The sequence below is a fragment of the Globicephala melas genome, chromosome 8, assembly GCF_963455315.2.
Source record: "Globicephala melas chromosome 8, mGloMel1.2, whole genome shotgun sequence".
Lineage (NCBI taxonomy): Eukaryota > Metazoa > Chordata > Mammalia > Artiodactyla > Delphinidae > Globicephala > Globicephala melas.
The window spans coordinates 49,709,526-49,733,212 of NC_083321.1; the positions used below are offsets into that span (position 1 = coordinate 49,709,526).

At 59.1% G+C, this 23,687-nt stretch overlaps 2 protein-coding genes across 5 annotated transcripts in view; one reads left to right on the forward strand and one right to left on the reverse strand.

Annotated features, from left to right (window-relative positions):
• Window positions 1-15,310, forward strand: INPPL1 (inositol polyphosphate phosphatase like 1). 2 transcript variants are annotated; one of them, XM_030831119.2, is made up of 29 exons: window positions 1-100; window positions 935-1,349; window positions 4,155-4,218; window positions 4,311-4,461; window positions 4,692-4,812; window positions 5,061-5,201; window positions 5,445-5,538; window positions 5,646-5,735; window positions 5,916-6,014; window positions 6,128-6,278; window positions 6,368-6,474; window positions 6,813-6,915; window positions 6,999-7,195; window positions 7,499-7,616; window positions 8,225-8,321; window positions 8,623-8,761; window positions 8,878-8,977; window positions 9,080-9,168; window positions 9,406-9,487; window positions 9,619-9,708; window positions 10,281-10,394; window positions 10,533-10,621; window positions 11,065-11,152; window positions 11,245-11,400; window positions 11,646-11,724; window positions 11,810-11,950; window positions 13,295-13,967; window positions 14,206-14,339; window positions 14,460-15,310. In XM_030831119.2, the coding sequence occupies exons 2-29, from the start codon at window positions 1,153-1,155 to the stop codon at window positions 14,548-14,550; spliced, it is 3,795 nt and encodes a 1,264-aa protein (XP_030686979.1). In that variant the 5' UTR covers window positions 1-100; window positions 935-1,152; the 3' UTR covers window positions 14,551-15,310. The 2 variants fall into 2 exon arrangements, with proteins under 2 accessions (XP_030686979.1, XP_030686981.2); XM_030831121.3 differs by lacking the exons at window positions 1-100; window positions 14,206-14,339; window positions 14,460-15,310 and adding an exon at window positions 653-811 and having other exon boundaries at window positions 11,245-11,354; window positions 13,295-13,432.
• Window positions 15,265-23,687, reverse strand: part of PHOX2A (paired like homeobox 2A) — a 14,089-nt gene continuing 5,666 nt past the window's right edge. For all 3 annotated transcript variants that reach the window (XM_060303640.2, XM_030831124.2, XM_030831122.2), the window contains 3 exons: window positions 19,730-22,548; window positions 17,378-17,565; window positions 15,265-16,418 (listed from right to left, as the gene is read on the reverse strand). In XM_060303640.2, the coding sequence (XP_060159623.1) occupies window positions 15,966-16,418; window positions 17,378-17,565; window positions 19,730-19,946 (858 nt within the window). In that variant the 5' untranslated portion in view covers window positions 19,947-22,548 and the 3' untranslated portion in view covers window positions 15,265-15,965. The remainder of the gene's footprint in view (window positions 16,419-17,377; window positions 17,566-19,729; window positions 22,549-23,687) is intronic.

Consider the following 23,687-nt stretch of genomic DNA (forward strand, 5'->3'; position numbering starts at 1 on the left):
GAGGTGGGGGGGTGCGGCGGCAGAGGATGGCCATCTTAAGTGGCCGCTGGGAGTCCAGGGCTGCTTCCCCGGGGAAGGGGGCATCGGAGCAGCCCAGGAGGTGGGGGTCTGAGTACGGCGGCCGGGGCTCTGGGGAGAGGTCGGGAGCCCGGGGGTTTGAGGGAACTTTCTTCTAGATGGGCAAGGAAAGGCCTGATCTCGGGCTGCTGAACCCCTCAAGGCCGGGGCCTGCGGGTATGGGGGATGGTGCCAGGGAACTTGGCCGAGAGGGGGGAAGGGCTCTGCCTGGGCTGAGAGGGGCTGCCAGGGACGGTGCATGGGGATTCGAGGACACTGGACCTCCTCTGGGGGTTTGTGGGGGATCCCCCACGCGGGACTGGGACCCAGTGGAGTTTGGGGGTTCAGGTCTAAGTAGGGGCTGGATTTCACGGGAGTTGGGGGTGATGGGGAGAGAGACGGCAGGAGGTTGGTTCATCGTGGGATCCTTCGGGGATTTTGGTAACTCGATCCTACGAGTCCGTAGGGGGGCCGAATGGAAAGGATTTGGGGGTGGAATCAGACGTTTATGGGAGTTGGGGGTCATATAATTGTGAGTATTGAAAGGAGGGGGAGGGGATCGGGAATCCCAAAGTGTCGGGGCGCAGGATGGGTTGACTTGGGCTTGGAGGCGGGCGTTAGGAGCTGGATCTTCTCCGGGTGGTGATGGCTGGGCAGGATCATTGTGGGGTTTGGGAGGCCGGCCTCCCCTGGGGTTTGGGGGGGTCCCGGCTCCTGCGGGAATGCAGAGGGCAGCTTCCCCGCGGGGAAGAGGGTGAGGGCAGGGGCGGGACGGGCCTTGGGCCGAGCGGTGGGGGTGGGGGCCGGCCGCCCGGCACTGCGCTCCGCTCCTGCCCCTCCCCCGCCGCCTCTGAACAAACTTTTCTTTCTCTTCAAGTTGAGGCCGGCGCTGCTGGCGGCGGCGGCTGCGCGGCAAACCGGGCGGCAAGCGCGGCGGAGCACGGAACCCCGATCCCCGGCTCGGTCCCGCCAGCGGATCATCAGGCTCGGTCCCCAGCCCCGGTACCCGGGCCCGGTCCCAGCGTCAGCGCCGAGCGTCCCAGGGCGGATGGCGCGGGGCGGTGGGCGCGGGCGGCGCTGAACCCTGCCCTGGCCATGGCCTCGGCGTGCGGGGCGCCGGGCCCAGGGGGCGCCGGGCCTGGGGCCGCTCTGGGCAGCCCGGCCCCCGCCTGGTACCACCGCGACCTGAGCCGCGCCGCCGCCGAGGAGCTGCTGGCCCGGGCAGGCCGCGATGGCAGCTTCCTGGTCCGAGACAGCGAGAGCGTGGCGGGAGCCTTCGCGCTCTGCGTCCTGTGAGTGGGGCTGAGGCTCCCGGCGGGCGGGGGCACGGCCCGGGCTTCGTTGAGTGCTGTGGGGAGGGCCCGGGACAGTGGGACGCCTGCGCCCGCCACAGTGGGGGCCTTGGCTCTCTGCTGGGCCTGAGGAAGGATGCCTGGAGCACTTCCTTCCTGCTGTGTGTCTGGGGGCACTTGCTGCGGCACTGAGGGCAGAGTATGCGGGGTCCTGCGGCCCAGGGTCGCTATAATTGGGGAAAGTGTAGCGAGTCTCTGGCAGACCCCCTCAGGCATCCTCCAGGCAGGGGTGAGGATGTGCATCCCACGGTTGTGTGCACTTCTGTTTATGTAGGGATTGGGTGTCTGAGTGGGAGTTGGGGCCAGAGGAACTAATGGGGTGTGTGGGGATGCCCAGCAGCTTCCTTAGGGGGCTTTCTGTTTCCCGGGACTGAGGCTGGGGCCTGCCTGGGTATGTATGACTGCGGCTGGGGACAGGGTGGTGTTGAGAAGGGGAGTGAGGCAGTATGGCTCCCTGTCATTATTTCATGAATCAGTGAGTGAGTGTGTGTGCCCTGGCTCTGGGATCCTGCTGCCCTAGCCCTGAGCTGTGGGTGCTGAGCGTGGGGCTAGGCTTGGCAGCTCTCTGAGTGGGCCTGGTTTTGTGCTTGTACTCATCTGCCGTGCATGGCAGTGGTGTTGGGTGAGTTTGCACTCTCAGTTTTGGAGTCTTCTTCCTGAGCTGCCCCCCTGAGCCCCAGAATCTGACATTGGGTGGGCTCCTGTAGGCCTCTGGAGTGGAGGTGGTGAGTGGGAAGTGGTGGGGCTGCTTTGTTTAGACCTAGTTATGTTCCTCCTCAGGCCCGTGAGCCCTCCCAAGTCCCTATCCCTGTGTCTCTTTCCCTTCTGTTCTCCTCACATCTTTAGGTGTACACTGGCCTAGGCCAGTGGTTCTCAATTGGGGTTGATTTTACCCCTCAGGGGACGTTTGGCAATGTCTGGAGACATTTTTGGTTGTCACAACTGGGATCGTACTACTGGCTCCTAGTGGGTAGAAGCCAGGGTTGCTGCTAAACATCCGACAATGCACAGTACTGTCCCTCACCACAAAGAATTATGTAGTCCAAAATGTCAGTGGTGCTGAGGGTTGAACAACCCTGGCCTAGGCAGTGGACCTGAAGAGGAAGGGGTCCCTCAAGTTTCAGCTTATGTCCCATATCTGAGGCCCAATAGGGGACTGAAGAGGGACAGCCTAGGCAGATGAATAACCTAGAGTCCTGCATGCCAACCCTCTCTGAGGCGTACCCCCTAATTAGGGAGGGGAGGGAGGCAGGTGCTAGATCAGCTGTTGAGTGGGAGGGGGACAGCTGGGCCTGTGTCTGGATGGGAACATTATTGTCCCAGGAGGGAAAAGTCCTGGCTCCATTGCCGGGGAGGGGACGGGTGGGGTGAGGGGCTGTCTGTGTGTGAGGACTTCAGCTTTACCGGCTGACTCTGGTTACTCCCTGCATCTCAGGAACCTGGAAGTGGGTGATCAGAAACATACTTGCTTACCTGTATATGCCACCCACGCATACAGGGGAAACATTCAGGACACAGCCCTGCCCCAGCAGGCGCAGTCAATCCAACCAGCAGGCCCGGATACAGGTCCTGGCCTCCGTCCTGACTTTAAATGCCAGCTCTGCCTTTTACTTACCTTTTACTTGCTCTGTGACCTTAGGCAAATCACTTTTCTACCTTGCGCCTGTTTCCTCTTCTGGAGAAGAGGGATAATAATAATATCTGCCTTAAAACGTGAGGATTAAATGAGATCATGTCTGTAGGACGTTGAGTACCTGACTTGTCACAGAGACAGGACTCAGTTAATGGGATGCTATTACTCTTACAAACACAGACCCACAGTCCAAAAACCAACACACCCAGTCACACACAGATAGCCACACAGTTTGTGCCCAGTGGTCAGGAGAGCCCCTGGACGGGGCTTACCTGAGGGGAGAGGATGGCCCTGTGGCTAGGGTGTAGAGTCTCCTCAAATAGGCATTTGGTCCTCTCTAGTAATACCCACCTCCAACACACACGGCCTAGGTGACCCCCTTTGCAAGCCTGCCCTGAGGTGCGGCTGCAGAGGGATCCTCCACCCCCACTGAGTGCAGCCTGTACCATCCAGGCCAGGCTCAGCTGTCACCTGCTCAGCTGTTGCTACCATCTGTCAGCACCCCTCTTGCCCCTCCTTAGCTTGGGGCTCCTAGAGGCCCACCTCTCCCATAGAGGGCCCCCATGGGTCATCCCAATTTCCTGGTGTCTGGGGAAGGGGGGAGAAAGCCCTAGAATGATATCCTCACACCCCCCCAGCAAAACTACTCCAGACACACCTGACTCCAGCAGAGCCAGACACCAGTGTAAACACAGGCAGCAGGCACACGTGTGATAGCACGTCACCCATGCACGCAGACGGGTTACCCAGGCCTCTGAGGACTCTTACTCTGGCGGGGGGCCCAGACTGGTACCAAAGCCCAGAGGGTCTGTTTAGACAGCTGTGGAGGCCACAAAAGAGCTGCCTGATGCTTCCGGGGCCCTACAGTGGGTGTGGAGTGTATGTAGGCCTGGGGTGGGGGTGGGTGGGTCTGGGCATTCCTGTTCTGCTTGGCACTAGCAGGATAGAGGGGACTGGCACCATCATTAACCCTGTGCAGCCTGGGCAAACAGCTTTAAGGAAACCTAGACGAGGGGCCTGGGGGCTGAGCCCGCTGGTAGGAGGAAACGGGGTCTTGGGACTTAGACCCCAGCCTGGGGGTGACAGATTCTGATCCCCTGCTCTGCTGTCAGGTATCAGAAGCATGTGCACACATATCGAATTCTCCCTGATGGAGAAGATTTCCTGGCCGTACAGGTAGGAGCTTAGACCCTGACCCCTGACCTTGATTCCAGCCTAAGGTTTGGGACCAGCTGATTGACACTTCTCCCACTCTTGCTGGCCTGCAGACCTCGCAGGGTGTGCCTGTGCGCCGCTTCCAGACCCTGGGGGAGCTCATCGGCCTGTATGCCCAGCCCAACCAGGGCCTGGTGTGTGCCCTGCTTCTGCCTGTGGAGCGGGAGCGAGAGCCAGACCTGCCGGATGACCGCGATGCCTCAGGTGCTGCCCGGGGTGCGATGTACGAATGCCTTCCCTGCGCCCATCCCCGGCCATTACCTGCGACTTCCCAACCCATCTTCTCAGCCTGACTCCCCTGAAGCCCGCTGCCACTCTCCGTGGTGCCTGGGCCCTTTACCCCTTTCCACGCAAGTCTCTGACAGCCATCGTGTCCCCCGTACTTCACTGAGGGCAGGGGGCTCACACCGCTGCCCACTGGCCCCTGTCCACAGATGGGGAGGATGAGAAGCCCCCACTGCCCCCGCGCTCTGGCTCTACCAGCATTTCTGCCCCCCTCGGGCCCAGCAGCCCCCTGCCAGCCCCTGAGACCCCCACGACTCCGGCTGCTGAGAGGTGAGACCCCAACCCCCTCCTGAGCAGGAAGTCCCTTTCTTCTCTGAGAACTGTGTCCTCACTGAAGGTGGGAAGACCTTTAAGCCCCCAGCCCTCCCCAGGGACCCCCGCCCTGTCTCAGCCCCAGAGGCAGACACCCTGGCCTGTTGTACTATGACTGCCACCTGTACCGTCTCCTCTAGGAATGGGGTGGGGTTGCTGGGACAGGGTCAGCGGGGCCTCCACTGACTTCTTAACCCCTCCTGAAGTGCTCCCAATGGGCTGAGCACTGTCTCGCACGAGTACCTGAAGGGTAGCTACGGGCTGGATCTGGAGGCTGTGCGGGGTGGAGCCAGCAACCTGCCGCACCTCACCCGCACCCTTGCCACCTCATGCCGGAGGCTGCACAGGTACCTGGGACATCCAGCTCCACGCGCTGCACCCTTACCTCTCACCTGTCCTCTCCTGCTGCCTTGCTACACAAATGCCCTGACCTTTGACCTCTGGCCCTGAACCAGGAACCAGCTATTGCCTCCTGACTTTTCCTCGCCTGAACCCTTGTATCCTCTCGGTGGCAGCTGAAGCTACACACTCAGCCCCTCTTCCCTATACTTGGGTCGGGGTGGGGAGTTCTGACCTGATGTTTCCCATAGTGAGGTGGACAAGGTCCTGTCGGGCCTGGAGATCCTGTCCAAGGTGTTTGACCAGCAGAGCTCGCCCATGGTGACCCGCCTTTTGCAGCAGCAGGTGGGATTGTGGAGAGACCTCTGGGGAGTGGGTTCATGTTCTGGCGCTGAGTGGGGTGCCTCCTGCTTGGTGGCCTCACGGACGAGCCTCATTCTTTCTCCCCGCAGAACCCACCACAGACTGGGGAGCAGGAGCTAGAGAGCCTGGTGCTAAAGCTGTCAGTGCTAAAGGACTTCCTGTCAGGCATCCAGAAGAAGGTGCCCCGACCCCTGACCTCTGATCCCTGACCCACTCACCGGTCCCTGGCCACTTGCGTTGCTCTAACTGATCTGAACCCTGAATCTGTAGTTTAGCACTGAGACCCACATCAGCTGTGTCCCTCCCCGCCCCAGCCCTCAGCAAGGCTCCTAACCTTGCCCTGTCCTTGCCCCCTCCAGGCCCTGAAGGCCCTACAGGACATGAGTTCCACAGCACCCTCGACCCCGCTGCAGCCATCCACACGTAAGGCCAAGACCATCCCTGTGCAGGCCTTTGAGGTACATGGTGGGGGGCGGGGGGGAACCTCACAGGGCAAAGAGTGGGTGGAGGTGAAGGGGGTGCTGCCTGCCCCCAGGTCTTTTCAGCAGCCCCTCCACCTCCTGGCCTGTAGGTGAAGCTGGATGTGACCCTGGGTGACCTGACCAAGATTGGGAAGTCACAGAAGTTCACGCTGAGTGTGGACGTGGAGGGTGGGCGGCTGGTGCTACTGCGGAGACAGCGGGACTCACAGGAGGACTGGACGACCTTCACGCATGACCGCAGTGAGCCAGGGCCCACCCTGGGATGGGGGGTGGGGTGGGCCCCTGGGCCTCAGGGCACAGGCTGGTGTGACCCATCCTCCATCCCCTAGTCCGCCAGCTCATTAAGTCCCAGCGGGTCCAGAACAAGTTGGGCGTCGTGTTTGAGAAAGAGAAGGACCGGACACAGCGCAAGGACTTCATCTTTGTCAGCGCCCGGGTGAGCAGCGGGTGGGCCAGGCCACTGGGGGCTGCAGGAGTCCCTGCTGGATGGGAAGAGAGGGAACACGTGATGTAGGCATGCCATCCCTCGTGGTGGGGGCAGTTCTGACGGAGCAGAGAGTGTGTATACTGAGAGTGGGCAGCCTGAGGGTGGATTCAAATATTCATTCAGTGAACATTTACTGAGCACCTGTTGTATGCTTGAGGAGTGGGTGTATGGTGGTGAGCCAGAGAGGTATGTCCGTCTCCTCCTGGACCTGCCACCTAGCAGGGTGTCCCCGTGGAAGGGGGTTTCCTGGCCACCCACCTGCCCCTGACTGGCTACTGTCCCCCCAGAAGCGGGAGGCCTTCTGCCAGCTGCTGCAGCTCATGAAGAATAAGCACTCCAAGCAGGACGAGCCCGACATGATCTCCGTCTTCATAGGCACCTGGAACATGGGTCAGGCCCGTGCAGGGGCTGGGGTGGGAGAGAGGAAGGGCCCCATGCAGGGGCCTGACCACCTGCATCCACTCCCCCTCCAGGAAGTGTGCCGCCTCCAAAAAATGTGACATCTTGGTTCACATCGAAGGGTCTGGGGAAGACCCTGGATGAGGTCACGGTGACCATACCCCATGACATCTATGTTTTTGGGACCCAGGAGAACTCGGTGGGCGACCGCGAGTGGCTGGACCTGCTCCGCGGGAGCCTCAAGGAGCTCACAGATCTGGATTACCGCCCGGTGAGGGTCATCCTCTTGTCCAGCCCGCCTCCTCACACACTGCCCCCAACTATCCTGCTTGACCTCATGCACGACCCTGGAGAGCGCTCCCTCTGGTCCCTGGGCATATCCTTTAGGAAGTTTAACTGGAGTCCTTTATGCTATGGGAAGGGCTCTTTCTCTCTGGTCCCTCAGGAAAAAGGGGTGGCAGCCCTTCCTATTTTGTGACTTCCAGAACAGTCTGTAGTATGGGCTGGGCGGGGTGGGGGAGATGTGGACAGTGGCCCAGCTCAGGGCAGGGGTGACCCCGCACCCCTTCCCCAGATTGCCATGCAGTCACTGTGGAACATCAAGGTGGCTGTGCTGGTCAAGCCAGAGCATGAGAACCGCATCAGCCATGTCAGTACATCCAGCGTGAAGACTGGCATCGCCAATACCCTGGGTGAGTAGGGAGGGTGGGGTCCCTCTGTCCACGCTTCTTGCTTCCTCTCCAGCCCAGGGTCCAGGGTCTCCCCCTTTTGGGTAGTCTCAGCTTTCCCATCTATAGAACTCTTTGAACTTTGCAAAGCATGTTCGTATTCTAAATCTCTTCCAGCCCCACCAGGAAGGCAGGGCCAGGATAATTACCTCCATTTCTTAGATGATAAAACTCAGGCCCAGAGTGGTCAAGTGAGCTGTCCAAGGTCACACAGCTAGTACGTGGTAGAGCCCGGCACCTGGCATAGTGCCCAGGTCTCCCTGTTTGCCGTCCAGTGGTCCCTCAGGATAGATTCTGCTCAGAATCTGCAGGTTCTTGCAGCTTCACCATTGGGGTCCCCTGTGACCTCCAGGGGCTCTCTGTTCACACATGCCGACAGACCCAGGCCATCCAGATGGGGCTGCATGTGCCCCGTGTGGACCCCCAGGAAGGCGTGGGTGTGTGTGCAGGGGCCTGCCTGCCTCATGGTATGTGGGGAAGTCGGGAGGATCTTCCCACTGCTGCTTAGACAGGCAGAGGGGAGTCGGGAGCCCACCGGGGGTGACTCAGGCCTTCTTCTGTTACCCTGACAGGAAACAAGGGGGCCGTGGGTGTCTCCTTCATGTTCAATGGCACCTCGTTTGGCTTTGTGAATTGCCACCTCACCTCGGGAAATGAGAAGACTGCCCGGTGAGGGGGCACCTTCTCAACTGTCTCTTTAGCCTCATCCTCTCTTTGCCAAAGACCTATTCCCTCTCCCATATCCTAGTCTACAGTACATCCTACATCCCTGTCCCCAAGGCCCCCTTCTTCCTTACCTCAACTCAGGACCCCTCTGTCTCTCCCTGACTTTGACCTTGTCCCCAGTTCCTTCCTCTGTTCCCAGGGACCCTGATCCCTGGCCCATCCCTGACCCCAGCCAGAGATGTCTTACCTTCATGCCTGTCCCTGACACCTGACCCTGGAGGCCTCCCCCCACCCCCCACTGTAGACGGAACCAGAACTACCTGGACATCCTGCGGCTGCTCTCGCTGGGTGACCGGCAGCTCAGTGCCTTTGACATCTCTCTGCGTTTCACTCACCTCTTCTGGTTCGGGGACCTCAACTACCGCCTTGACATGGATATACAGGTGTGAGCAGGGCCCAGCAGGTGGCTGGTAGGGAGGCTGGGCTGGGGCCAGGTGGGCTCTCACCTCTGGCTTTGGCTCGAGGGGGAAAGTCTCCAGCCTTTGTGTCCCCACCCCAGGAGATCCTGAACTACATCAGCAGGAAGGAGTTTGAGCCCCTGCTCAGGGTGGACCAGCTCAACCTGGAGCGGGAAAAGCACAAGGTTTTCCTTCGATTCAGTGAGTGTGGGCCCGGCAGGGGGTCCCTGAGGGCCAGGATCCTTGTGGTATCCCTGGGTCTTCCGGGCCCTGACTCCTCCATCCCCCCCCTGCCTTCCCTAGGTGAGGAGGAGATCTCCTTCCCACCCACCTACCGCTATGAGCGGGGTTCCCGGGACACGTACGCCTGGCACAAGCAGAAGCCAACTGGGGTGAGTGAAGAGAAGGAGCTGGGCCTGGGGAGACCCCCCAGGGCTGCAGTGAATCAAGAGTGTGTGTGGGGTCAAGGGTCCAGGCCTCTGCACTTACCGCTCCAGCTTCCGTGGCCCCTTTTGGGGCCTCTGGGGTGCTCCTGCATGTTGTGAGGATCCAAGGAAGGAGGTGGGCGCTGGGGCCACTGTGGTGGGGACCCAGCTGACCTCTGACCATGCTGCCATCCCCTGCCCCAGGTCCGGACCAACGTGCCTTCATGGTGTGACCGGATTCTCTGGAAGTCCTATCCCGAGACCCACATCATCTGCAATTCCTATGGTCAGAGCCTCCCAGACAGGGTGATGGGTGGTCCTGGGTGGTCACTGACCCAACTCTGCCTCAGCTTTGGGAAGTGCCAGCAGAGAATAAGGAGCTTTCCCCTCAGCCCTCATTCCTACTCCCCTCCCCAGGCTGCACAGATGACATCGTCACCAGCGACCACTCCCCCGTGTTTGGGACATTTGAGGTTGGAGTTACCTCTCAGTTCATCTCCAAGAAAGGTGGCTATTCTGGATGTGCTTGTGGGTGTGGCGTCCATCTGGGTGGCTGCAGGTGCTGGCCTGGGGATGTGCATAGGTTTGAATACATCTAAATGTGTGTGTGTGTGTGTGTGTGTGTGGGTGTGGGTGTGGGTGTTTGGGTGTTTACATGTACATGTAGGAATGTTTCTGAATATGTGATGTGTGAGGGTGTCTGTGTTGCCTGGGTCATCACAGGAGGTACATGCCCAAGAGCGTGAACGTAAACATGTACGTGTGTCTATCTGCCTGGGGCCACTTGAGTACCCGAGTGTGCCTGGTGGTGTGGTGGGTTGTCAGCAGGCATATCCTGCAGGCATTCTGGTCCCTGGTCCTCTCTCAATCTCTCATCTTGGGTTGTCTGTTTGTCCCAGTCCCAGGTCTGGGCTTTGGGGTCTCGCTACTGGTTGCTTGGGATGGAGGAGGCCCCTCCTGGCCTTCCCTCCTGCTCTGCCAGGGCTGCTGATTCCCTGTCCCAGCACTCAGTCTCTCTATCCCATTCCTTCTGCCACCCTCTCAGCCCTCCTGTCTATATTCCTCCCTTTGCCCCTCAGGGCTCTCAAAGACCTCAGACCAGGCCTACATCGAGTTTGAGAGCATCGAGGCCATTGTGAAGACGGCCAGCCGCACCAAGTTCTTCATTGAGTTCTACTCCACCTGCCTGGAGGGTCAGAGGCGGGGCCCAGGGCTGGGTGTGGGCCACAGGGTATGGGAGGCCCGAGGTGCCCAGAGTGGTCAGCCCTCTAGTTAGAGAGAAGGGAAGCTGAGAGGTGGCGCTCAGTTGGGTGTCCCCCACCCCCACCCAGAGTACAAGAAGAGCTTCGAAAATGATGCCCAGAGCAGTGACAACATCAACTTCCTCAAGGTGCAGTGGTCCTCACGCCAGCTGCCCACGGTGAGGCTTGTGGGTGAGGACACAGAGAGGGAGGTGCAGCAGAGCGCCACCTGGAGCCTGCCTGGGAGGGCGGGCAGAGCCGGCAGCACAGGCTTGTGTGTGGGGTGGGCGTGAGTGAGGATGAGGGCACGTGCTCTGTTTGGGGGAGTGGGGGGAGCCAAGTTGCAGCTGGTTCATTCATTCATTCAATGAATAGCTCTTGAGCCTTTGCTAAACATCAGGTCCTGTGTTGGTCATTGCTGATGCAGAAAATTAATTAATTACAGGGCTGTTAAGTGCTCTGAGAGGCCCATGCAGGATTGTGTCTTCTACCTTATGGATTAGGATCTTTCCTAAGAGTGGATGGGAGTGAGCATGGACGAGCTTGAGGGTGGGGTGAGTGGCGGTGTGGCAGGAGGGGGTGGGTGGGCCTTTGTTCCTCACTGGGCCTCTCTGTGCCCCAGCTCAAGCCCATTCTGGCTGACATTGAGTACCTGCAGGACCAGCACCTCCTGCTCACAGTCAAGTCCATGGACGGCTACGAATCCTATGGTGAGGGTCGAGGGGGGCCAAGGGGCACAGAAAGCCGGGCAGGGCCCTAGAAAGGCTTGGCAGTCTGCTGGTCTGCTCCATCTGCCCTTCAGGGGAGTGTGTGGTGGCGCTCAAGTCCATGATTGGCAGCACGGCCCAGCAGTTCCTGACCTTCCTGTCCCACCGCGGCGAAGAGACAGGCAACATCCGTGGCTCCATGAAGGTGCGGGTGCCCACAGAGCGCCTGGGCACCCGTGAGCGACTCTATGGTGGGGGCCCCATTGGGAGGGGTGTGGGGCATAAGACGGGGTGGTGTGGGCGGGTCTAGGAGGGGAGGACCAGGGCTGCAGGGAGGGCATGTTGGAATCCCTGGAACATTTGCCTGTTCTGCAGCCAGGTCTGGGGGTGGGCCTGCCCTAAGGAGTAGCTGGGAAGGGGCTAGTAGCCCACTGGGGTGTCTGTGGGATGCAGGACCCCAAGTCTCCTTTGAGTCTCCTTTCCCTTCCTCCCCCAGAGTGGATCAGCATTGATAAGGATGAGGCAGGAGCAAAGAGCAAAGCCCCCTCTGTGTCCCGAGGCAGCCAGGAGCCCAGGTGAGCTGGGGCTGTGTGGTGTGCTACGTGAGGGGTGCCCGGTCAGCCCCTACTTCACCTCTCCTCCCCTGTGCACCCCTGGCAGGTCAGGGAGCCGCAAGCCAGCCTCCGGAGAGGCCTCCTGTCCACTCTCCAAGTTATTTGAAGAACCAGAGAAACCACCACCAACTGGGAGGCCCCCAGCCCCACCTCGAGCTGCTCCCCGGGAGGAGCCCTTGACCCCCAGGTGAGAGAAGGAAACTGTCACCCCCTGACTTTATCCATCGCTGTGCGTGGCTCTCAGGGCCAGCTTGGGGATCACCTGCTGCTTGGCTGCTCTGCTGCCGCATGGCCGGAGGTGCCAGGGCCCTACGCTCGTGGCCACTGGCCAGCCAGGCCTCCTGAAGGTGTGGCTCTCTGGTCAAAGGGAGCACAGTCAGCCTTTCCTCTCAATCCTGCCTTAAAAAATAGAATTAGAAATTGTTTCTGCAACAGCTCCCTCTGTGTAAACACTTAACTTGAGCCTTCTGTTTGGGGATAGGCCTTCATCTCAGCACGGATTTCCCTAGGGGTGTTCTATGGACCACTGTCCTACAAGATGCCCCCGCTGGTAACTGGTTTGTTGTCAAATGAGTTTGGGAAATGGTTGTTGCTAGATTCTTTTCTTAGATATTCCCAGTGCACAATAGTATCAGCAAAAGCTCTGAGCATGTGGACAGGAAGGAAATCCTTTTTCAACTCTGTTGAATATAGTTTCCCAAACTTAATGGGCCAGGAAACTTTTCCATGCAATAACTATTAATATCCTGGGGCACTACAGTTGACCCTTGAACATGGCAGGGGTTAGGGGTGTATAACTTAGAGTCATCCCTCTGTATCCCCAGTTCTTCCATATCTGCAGTTCCACATCCACGGGTTCAACCATTGTGGCTTGTAGATCATGTAGTGTTGCAGTACTGAAAAAAATCTGCGTGTGAGTGGACCCGTGCAGTTCAAGCCCGTGTTGTTCAATGGTCAACTGTAGTATTCTGTGGATCATACTTTGGGAAAGTGAGGCTTGCTTTTTAATTATATCCAATTGTTACTTGAACGTAAATAAAAACTGCTGGTGTGTTTTCAGTCATCTTCAGCTGTTATCAGTCACCTTGGTTTTATCTCTAGGCTTGAGTAAAACTAACCTGAATCCCTGAGTAAGATTCCCCAGTAGATCGGCCTCAGATGCCTCCAGAGGCTTTCCGAATCTGGCTGGTCATTCTCATTGAAGGCTTTTATTGTCCTTCCTTCTGGCCTCTGTTTTCACCCATTTACGCTCAGCTTTCACCGTTACAAAATCAAAAAAGATTGCAGAATCTTAGTGAGTAAGGCAAGGAAGTTTAGGGGTTATCCATTCAACTCCCCTGTCTCCCCAGTTTTAGAGATGAGGACCCCAAGGGACAGAGAGGGAAAGTGATGTGCTCAAGGTCACGTGCAAGTCTAGGACCGGGGCTTACGTCTCCTGACTCGCAGTCCAGTTCTCCTTCCACTGCACCCACCCACCGCCTTCCCTTTGGGTTGCTGGGTCCTGATTTAGTTATTCTGCTCCCAAACCCAGGTTGAAGCCAGAGGGCGCTCCAGAGCTGGAAGGGGTGGTGGCGCCCTCACCTAAGAACAGCTTCAATAACCCTGCTTACTACGTCCTTGAAGGGGTCCCACACCAGCTGCTGCCCCCGGAGCCACCCTCGCCTGCCAGGGCCCCTGTCCCACCTGCCACCAAGAACAAAGTGGCCATCACAGTGCCTGCTCCGCAGCTTGGGCGCCACCGGCCTCCCCGTGTGGGAGAGGGAAGCTCATCAGATGAAGAGTCTGGGGGCACACTGCCCCCTCCAGACTTTCCACCCCCACCTCTGCCGGATTCGGCCATCTTCCTGCCCCCCAGCCTGGATCCTTTGCCAGGGCCAGTGATCCGGGGCCGCAGTGCGGGTGAGGCCCGTGGCCCACCACCTCCCAAGGCCCATCCAAGACCCCCACTGCCCCCAGGCCCCTCACCCACCAGCACTTTCCTGGGGGAGGCAGCCAGTGGGGATGACCGCTCCTGCTCAGTGCTGCAGATGGCCAAGACATTGAGTGAGGTGGACTACGCTCCTGCTGGGCCTGGCCGCTCTGTGCTCCTGCCAGGACCCCTGGAGCTGCAGCCGCCCCGGGGACTGCCCTCGGACTATGGCCGGCCTCTCAGCTTCCCTCCACCTCGCATCCGAGAGAGCATTCAGGAGGACCTGGCAGAAGAGGTATGTGCACCAGGGGTGGCTGTCGGTGTGTGCTTGCCCATGGGTCGTGGTATACTTTTACTTACTTCATTCAGCACTCAGTGGTGTTGCCTCTGCCCTGAGCTGGGCACTGGGGAGGAGTTGGAGGTCATATGAATCAGCCCCGCTCCTGGCCTCTCTCCCCACCCCAGAGCAAGCGGTAGAATGTTGCTGTGTGAGGCACCCTCAGTGCTCTCTCTGACGTGCCCTATTCCCTCAGGCTCCGTGCCCGCAGGTCGGGCGGTCTGGTGGGCTGGGCGAGGCAGGCATGGGAGCCTGGCTGCGGGCCATCGGCTTGGAGCGCTATGAGGAGGGCCTGGTGCACAATGGCTGGGACGACCTGGAGTTTCTCAGGTGGGGGCGGGGCTGGAGGTGGACGGGGGTGGGGGGGTGGGGGTGGGGTTGGCCTCGGGGGCGGAGCTACGGGCTCTCTGGACCACCTCGCCCTTCTCCCAGCGTCTTTTACCCCTACAGCGACATCACCGAAGAAGATCTGGAGGAAGCTGGGGTGCAGGACCCGGCTCACAAGCGCCTCCTTCTGGACACCCTGCAGCTCAGCAAGTGATCGCGGTGGCACTGCGAAGCTAAGAACTGAGCGCCTCAACCTGCCCTTGAAGGCCCAGCCAGAGCTCCGGAGTTGAAAAAGTTACGAGCGGGCGGGGCAGTACTTCTCTGCCTATTTATTGGGGATCTGCGTTCCCTACTGCCCAATCATTTGGAATGCCCTAGTTAGGACATCCTGCCCCTCACCTTTTAGAGTCAGGGCCCAGGAGGTCAGTTGCCGTGGTTACCGAGGATCTTGGTTATTCTGGTGCTGTCCTCCCTTTCTGGACCCCTTCTCCAGCCCCAGGGAGGCCATGGGGTCCATATGGGTACGTCGTGGGCCCCCACTCTCACCGTTGTTCCTGCTGCCCTCCACCTGGCCTGAACCACAGGTGGAGGGGCTCGGCTAGGACCTCTCCCAACCCCCATTCTGGGGGGTGTCCGTCCGGAAATGAAGGAATAGCCCGAGAACTGGGCTAGGGTTTATTTAAGCTTTTCTGTATGGGCTTAGGGAGGGCGGGCACTTTAATGTTATGGGGGCCGGTTTAGGTGGGGGGGAATAATTTTGGCCATAAAGCGCCAGTTTGCTTAGATTTGTCTCCTGGTCTGTACCGCCCTGCCCTGGGGCTGTGTGGCAGCTCAGGGTTCCTCGCTGGTCACAAGGGGAACCGGTCTCTTGCAGGTAGCCTGTCCCCATCGTGGGTACTCAGAAGGGTTGCCGGTGTGCTGTCTTCAATAAATTAAGTTTTATTTGGATTGAGCAAAACTCACCTCAATAAATTACAGGTTTTTCAAAGGAAAAGAGCAACAACAGCAACAACGACAAAAAAACAGGAACGAGGAAGCCCCTCCATCCCGTTGCCCTGGCAGCTCCTCCACTCATCTAACGGGCCTGCCCTCTGTGCCAGACCGGCTGGGGATGGGAGGGGATGCATGAGGGTGAAATTGGTGGTGGGACCCTTCAGGCCACTCATTATCCCAATGACGACCAGCCTTTGCACGGGTGGGGTCAGTGTGGGTGGGCCCAAGGGCTGCAGCAGCAGACTGCTCTCCAAGCTGAGTGACCCAGCCAGCTACAGGGGCAGGGGAGGAAGCCAGGCTGTCCCCGTTTGAGGAGTCACCTTTGGGCACTGTGTTAGGGGCAGGTGTTGTTTGATTCCGGTTCTGAAGAAAACCAGGCTAGAAGGGGTTCTGGGCTCTCCTGGAGGGCATCCCAGTGAAAAGTACCCCCCTCCACTGAGTAGGGGTGGGTGAGGATGAGAGTGGCCCTGACTTGGTCTCCAAAGCTGGGGAGGGCACACATAGGTGTCAGACACGGTGGGGGGTGGGACAGATGGGGACATCAGGCAGGTGGCCAGGATGAGGAGGGACTCTGTCAGATCCTGGAGGGGCAGGGGCGTCTCAGGCGGCAGGCCCGGAGCCTCTAGAGGCCGGCAGCTAGAAGAGATTGGTCTTCAGGGAGGGGCCGGGCTTCCGGTGGAAGGAAGACAGAACCCCCGAGAAGGGCCCTGGCCCGGGTTCCGCCGGCTGCCAAGCCTTAAGCAGCTCCGCCGCGCCCGCGCCCGGTCCGCCGCCCCCACCGCCCGCCACGCCGGCCCACAACGGGCCCTTGAGCGGCTGTGGCCCCGGCCCGGCTCCAGGTCCGGACCCCAGGGCGGCGGGCAGCGGGCTGGGGCTCAGGCGCGGGCTGGCCAGGCCGGGCGCAGGCGGCGGCGGCGGCAGCGACGCGGTGCTGTCGGGCGTGGGGCTGCACGTGGACTCCTTGGAGTCGTCGTCCTCAGACGAGCAGCGCGCCTCACCCTTTTTGGCGCCCGCCGCGCCCGCCGCACCCTTGGCGCTGGCCGCACGCTCCTGTTTGCGGAACTTGGCCCGGCGGTTCTGGAACCAGACCTGCGGGCACAGGGGCCGGTCAGCCCGGGGCCGGCGGGCGCGGTGAGACCTCCTTCCGGAGGGGGCTGGTCAGGATTATTACCAGCCTTCTGAGTCTTGACCCCCTCCACCACTCTGCTCGTTGCCCTCCTCGTCTCTCGCCTCCCTCCCCTCCTTGTCTCTCGCCTCCCTCCCCTCTTCCACTAGCCCCTTCCTCCAGGTCCTTAGGCTCTTCCCCTTGGGATCTGCTCACCCGCGGATCCCGCTGCCTCCCAGTGTTCTCTGTCTCCCGGAGGGAACTCCGCCTTCGCTCTCCTCATCACCCAAAGCCCTCGCCCCAGTTCTTTCCTACAAGGAGCTCCGGGAGTCCCCCCGGAGCGTCCCACGGCAGTGGAGAGAGGGTTAGGGCACTCGGGAAGCCTTTTGTGCAGGGTCTCCAGTAAAGGCATGCCAGCTGAACATCTGTACTCAGATTTGTAAGATCGACGAAAAGTCCGTCCCGACCCAGCTCCTGCGCCTACCCTGAACCCGGGCTTTCCAGACTCAGAAGTTTCACCGTTGCAGAGCCGAAGAGGGGACCTGGAGGCGCTGACTGGCTTTCCCCCACTGCTCGGCCTTGTTTGGCCCCGAGGCCACCTGGAGCTGACCCTCTATCCACTCGGCCTCCGTCCTGGCTTCCCAAGCATCACTCTGCGTGCCCAGCCCTACCCGGGAGACTGAGGAGAAATCGTGGGGCTGAACAGCTCAGTTCTTCCGAAGGCCTCAGGACCCGCCTGGCCCCACCGCCTCCCGGGGCTGCCGGTCCTCCCCTGCCCAATCACCTCCAGACTGCACCCTGGCCCCTGGTCCTAGTTCGCCGCCCCCGGGCTGTACCCGCCCGCTGCCCGAGTGAGGCCCCTCTGTCCTTCGGACCCCCCAGGTGTCAGGCACTAACTTCCCGGCCCCGCTCCGCGCGCACACACTTCCGCGCAAACACGCACCTGCACGCGAGCCTCGGTAAGGTCGATCTTGAGCGCCAGCTCCTCGCGCGTGTAAATGTCGGGGTAGTGAGTCTCGGCGAAGACGCGTTCCAGCTCCTTCAGCTGCGCGCTGGTAAACGTGGTGCGGATCCGCCGCTGCTTGCGCTTCTCGTGCAGGCCCGACGGCTCCGGGAAGAATTTGTAGGGCACTACGGGTGTGTGCAGGAGGGGGGAAATCAACAAGGGTGGGGATGTGAGGGGCCGATCCCGGCCCGCTGTGTTCTGCCCCTGAGGGATCGCTCACCATCCCCCGCCCCTGACCTGGCCCCTCGGCTTGGTCCTCTCAGTACGGATCGGCTTCCCTATCGCTGGATGGAGCCGGCAGGGGTGAAAGCGGACGGAGCGCGGGGAGGCCTGGGGCCCAAGAGCCGCAGAGAGGGAACCAAAATCTGATCCTCGGATCCAGGCTGCTGGCCTGTCGTTGGCCCTCCGCAGTGTTCCCTCTATCTCCCGCCAGTCTACCGGACCCGACCCTCAGTGTGTTTCTCCCTCAGTCGGCCTGACTTCAGGTCCTGCTATATCCACTCTAGCCTTAGCTGTCTGTCAGGTCTCATCAACATCCTGTGTCTCCCCAGTAACCAGTCATGGACCGCGGGTCTACTTTCAGGCCTGCCACGGACTCTCTGACATGTAAAAATTTGGCCGCCTCTACCCTGCATCCCTCTCCTTCCTAGGCCTCATTTCCTCAGCCCGATCTCATATTGCATTCTCTTCCAGGTGTCCCCCTCTCTTTTTCATCTCTCTCCAACCATATCTATCTGCAACTTTCCCCTCCTGGACCATTCTTCTCTTTGTGCCCATTGAGAAGGGTTCTTATTTCTCCCCTCCCAGGTTCCTCCATCTTCTCTTTGCCCTTCTTCTTCCTCCCAGACATCTCTCTCTGTCTCCCAACTCCTCCAAAAACCAGCCCCAACCCTTCCCTTCACTCTTCCCATCCCTGTCTCCCATCTACCCCTTCCCAGTACCCATTGTCCCACGGACAGTATTTCTGACACTATCTCCCCATCCTTGTCTCCAGCCCCAGTTTAGTTCTCCCTGTTGTCCAGGGATCCCCAATATCCTTATCTTTGTCATATCTCCCTAGTTCTCTATCTCCCCTACTCCTGTCTCCAACACCCCATTCCTATCCCCATCTTTCTCATCTCTGTTTTCAATCTTCCTTGGTCCCCATCTCCCATAATTCCTGTCCCCATCACCTGGTTTTTATCTCCATCTCCCCAACCCTGGTTCCCCATTTCTTCCAAGTACCCCAATCTTCCCATCTCTGCTCACATCTCTCTGTATCTGTCCCTATCTTCTCCATCTCAGACCTCCATCTTTCTAGGGCCCATCTCCCCATTTCCTGTTTCCAGCTCCCCAGTCCCCATCTGCATATGACCCAGAGTACCCAATCTCCCCATCCCCGTTCCAGTTTCTGACTCCATCTCTCTGGTTCTCACTTCTCCAAATCCAGGTCTCTCTCACCATCCCTCCCCACCACACAGGTCCCAATCTTCTACTGGGTCCCGGTGGTCTTCCCAGGAAGGAAGAAGATAAGGAGAATGGGTGGGGCAGCTTGAACTCTAACTGGAGCAATGGGGGTGGCTAAGAGGCTCCACGAGGTTGAAGGTTCAGATGGGGTCTTGGATCAGGGGGCTTGGGTATTGCATGGGGCTGCTTCTGGGTTCTGCAGTACTCTAGCTGGGAGAATCTCCAGGAGGCATGGGGAAATGAAAGTTGCTCAATGACCTGAGCATCCTTTTCTTCTGGCCACAGAATGGGTTTCAGTAGCGCAAGAGGGTTTGGGCACAGGTAGGATGGGTTCAAAACCAGGCAGTAGGGGCTTGATGGTGCTGGGGCTCTGGGAAGGCTCCCAGCTGGGCAGCTCATCTGCCGCAGGGGTCCATGCTGGGGGTCGGGCATGAAGCGGGGTGGGAATGATAAGGATGGGAGGTCTTATTGGCCTGAGCCGAGAGCATTTTCCAAGGATACAGGGCATAGAGAGGTTTAGTGGTCAGTTTTTGCAGATGGGCAGGGGAGGGCCTGGTGAGGAGCCTGGGGCTACACTGGGGATCTATTTCCTTGACCTAAAGAGCACGGGATAGGGATACGGCAGCGAGAAGAGGAACGGGAAGGAGGAGAGGGTGGGGCTCAACTCTGCCTAGGGAATCCCGTCCTACACGAGGGACTGTGGATCCCGCGGGGAGTTGGAGGGTCTGACTAGGGCAGGGATTGTGGCGGCTGTGGGGGACAGTCGCAACCACTAGCCGAGTAGGGCAGGGGCTAGGGGTGCTGTAGGATTTGGAAGGAGGGTGGTACCGGGGATGGGCTCACCTGCCGAGTAGGGCGCAGGCTGATGGTCGCGTAGAGCGCCAAGCGCGCAGTTGGAGGAGCCGAGCGCGGGGCAGGGAGGCCCGGCCGCGGGGAAGGCGGGCCGCAGGGGACTGTACTGGAAGCCGCCGGGCTGGCTGCAGGCGCCGAAGTCGCCGTAGGCGGACGCCTCCATGGCCGCCACGCACGAGTCGTACGAATTGAGGTAGGAGTAGTCCATCGGCCCGGGGGGCGGGGGCGGGGGCCGGGCCGGGCCGGGTCGGAGTTGGTGTCCCGGGCCGGGTGGGGGTCAAGATGGGGGTTGGAGCGCCAGGGGCCGAGGACCCGAGGCCGGCTCTCAGAGCTCGCGAGTCCGCCCGCCCCGTCGCGGCCGCGCTCCGCCCCGGTGCAACGCAAGTGCAGCCCAACCCGGCCCGCGCGCCTTTTAACGCGTAGGACCCCGAGGAGGGGGCGGGGCGGGGCGAGCTCGTCGGGGCGGGGCCTGGACGGCCAAGGCCCCGCCCCCAGCCGCCCCCGACCCCCACCCCAAAGGGTCGCCGCCGCCCTCTTAGAGCTCGGGATGTGCAGGGCAGGCTGCGCGGGGCCCCATCCCTAGAGTCCCCCATCCCGCCCCAATCCGGACCAGACCTTCAGTCTATGCATCGTGCCCAGCCGTAGGGTCCCGACCCCTCTCCCTGGCCTCTCCACCTGCGGCCCCGCAGAAGGGAGGGGAAACAGGCCCGGCGGCGCTCGTGTGAAGAAGTTAATTCAATTCGTCCTGATAACCGAGTTATTCCGATCCAGTCCCTCGGCCCCGCCCCCAGCGAGGTCCCATCCCGGAAGGGACCACGGAGATGGCTCAGGAGGGGGAATGAAGACAAGGACGAGGAAGAGACGGGGCCTGAGATGGGGACAGAGGATGTGGATGAAGAGAGGAGACAGAGACGGAGACAGGGAGAGAAAGGGACAGAAACAGTGATGGAGAAAGATGGAGAAAGGGACAAGAGAGATACAGGTACACAGATGGAGATAAGGATGAGACATGGACGAGAGAGATAGATTGGAGACGTGGGCGGGGGGGGGTGGGCGGCAAGAGGGAGACAGGGACAGAGGTGGCGACAAAGGTGAAACATGTACAAGAGGAAGGAAGGGAAGGAGGTGGGACAAGGCAGAGATAGAGGAGACAAAGATAAGAGAGAGACGAGAGGGGGACAGAGAAAGCAAGTGAGGCAGGCATGGAGACAGAAAACACAGGGAAGAGACACGGTTGGAAAGAAGGATTGTGATGGAGATGAAGAGAGAGATGAGACAAAACAGGGCAGTGATAGTGAGACAGACACACACGGAGGGTCAGTCTCAGTGAGACAAGGCCAGGGACAGACACAACAGAGGAACAGAGGCTAAGGGGCGGAGAGAAAGAGCCTTTGGAGAGCCGAGACCCACCAGCTGGAGTGCCCAGCGGGTAGAAGGACTGTAGTGGAGGCGCGGTGTGAAGCTGCAGAGGGGGAGGGTTGCCTCTCTCCTAACTTGTCCTGAAGGCCACACGACCCTGCCCTGCACCTTCAAGGCCCAGCCTGCCTCTCCCCTCCCCCAGGTCCCACAGTTCAGCCCCTCTCCCCGCTGCTGCTGGGTGTGAGTCTCTGGTCCCCAGCACCCTCGGCACAGAGTGTGTGTGTGTGATGAATGTCAAGACTGGGGAGTAACCAAATGACCCCTTCACTCTTTCTCAGCTTCCACCCCCTCCTGCAGAGGCCTTTTTCTTCTTCAGGAAAACCACCTAGACTCAGTCTGGACTTGGCCACAGACGCGCTCCACGGACTTAGCCATTGGCCTCCATACTGTGGGGCCACAGGATACAGAATCCTTTCCAGGAGAAGAGACTAGAGAACTCTTCCACCCCCACAGCTCACCTAAGGAGGATTCAGCAGCTTTCCCACCCAACCCCCAGCCTCCTGCACCCAATCTTGGCAAGTTCTGCAGGTGGAGAAGTGGAGACCCAGCAAGAAGGCAGGGGGGCCCCCTTGTCACCAACCAGAGTCCTCGGGGGTTGAGAGATGGCTCCTGGAATCCCTCCCCGCAGCTTACCAGCACAGTGGGGAGCATGCCCACCCTCAGGTGATTCACTTCCCTGGCCACTCATTCTTTGCTTAACACAAGGACACCTATCCCCCTTTCTGTAACCACTCCTTTTCAGGGTGTTTCTTTGAGGTATTTTCTCTAATTATTTTTAGGTCTAAGCTTCTAAAACTGAGAGCAAAACTGATTCAAAATGTTCTCTCCACTGGTGTGGGAGGTGCACCTCTCTACCTTGACCCAGGGACCCAAGTGATCTCACAATTGGGAAATCAGACAGTGCCACTGCTCTCTTCCTTAGACCTCCCATGGCTCTCCATTGCCCTCAGGATCAAATCCATTCTGGCCCACAATGTCCTCCATGCCAGTGCTCCAGTCTGCTTCCTCCTCACCGTGGTTTTCTTTGCAGCCCTCACACATTGATCTTTTAGTTCAGAGCTGTTCTCTCTGGCTGGAATGTTCATTCCAGTCTCCATCCCACCACACTCCCCCCATCCCCCGCCAAAAAGCAAGCCAAAACCTGGTTGACGCTTGTTTGTCCACTGGGTATCAACTTGGAAGTCACTGCTTCCTGGAAGCCTTCCCTGATACCCCTAGACTAGGTTGGGTGTCCCACAGTACCTCCCTCTCTTTTGGTTACTCACCTTGTTGAAGTATTTGCAATAAAGTGCAAGGTCTCAGGGCAGAGCTGTGTCCTCATGTTGATCACTTTCTCTGCAGCCTACCCACGATGTCTATGGCATCACTGCACATCATAGGCCTTCCCATATCTGTTTGTTGAATGAATTAGTGAAGGCTAGGCTGAACTCTTTGTGTTGGGGAATCCTGCCCTTGTTTCTAGGGAAGGAATCCCCATCCCCAGCCTCCCACTCCCCACTCTCTGAAAAGGGATCATACTCCCATCTTCATTCCCTCGGTCCCCAAGGACAGGAAACTTCCTCCATCTGGGCCAACCTTCTGCCTGGGAGAAAGTCCTTCCTCATCTGAGGAATTTTCAAGGGGCCATATCCCTTCCACAGGGACAAAGCTGAAGCAAAGGAGCAACTGAAGCTTTCATGCAGGGACCAGCAGAGATATGAGGCCCTGGTTCCACCTGTCTCTGTTTCCATGAGCCATCCCTGTCATTTCTACAGTTTGGTCATTGAGCCATTAAGTTCCTCGTTCTGTCTAAACTGCTTTAAGTTGGGCTTCTGACACTTAAAACCAAGAGCTCTGAGCAGTATAACCTATAAATACTTGACACCTTTACAGATAATCAAACAAATGGCTGTGATTGGAAGTTTTATGGTAACATGCATGTTTCAGGGTCGGCTGGGCAGGAGCTGCCCTTCCCCTGACTCAGGACTGTGAAGTTCGAGCCTCCTCTCTCTGCAAGGAGCCATTTGTATCTGCTGATTGGCACTGAAACTGAGATGAAGCCCAAGAAAATGCTTTGAACCCTGTCCACTGTTGGGTTCAGGTGTTTCAGGTGGTGGAGGTGGGGGGACTTTGGAGGCCAGGCTGTGTGCATGTGTGTGTGTGTGTGTGTGATATGCGGACACCCAAGAGGGCTTCCTGAGAACTCACCATAAAAGAAGGAGACAGGCAGAGTGGGCTGGGCTTTGCAAGGGCCTCATACCAGAGAGGCTAGTGGCTGTGATCTGATGTGGGAGCTCATCCTGACTGAGAACCCCTCCCAAATGCGTGCACTCCTGGGGAACTAAAAATGCTCTGACATGAAACACTGTCACAGCAATCCTGCTGTGAAGCCTCCTTGCTAAGCATGTCCTCACTTCCATAACTGATGACATATTCTGGAGCCTGATTGCTGGGTTCTGGCTCTGACACTGCCACTTCCAAGCTGGATGACTTAGGGTAAGTTATTCAACCTCTCTGTGCCTCACCTTTTTCACCTGTAACCTGGTTTATT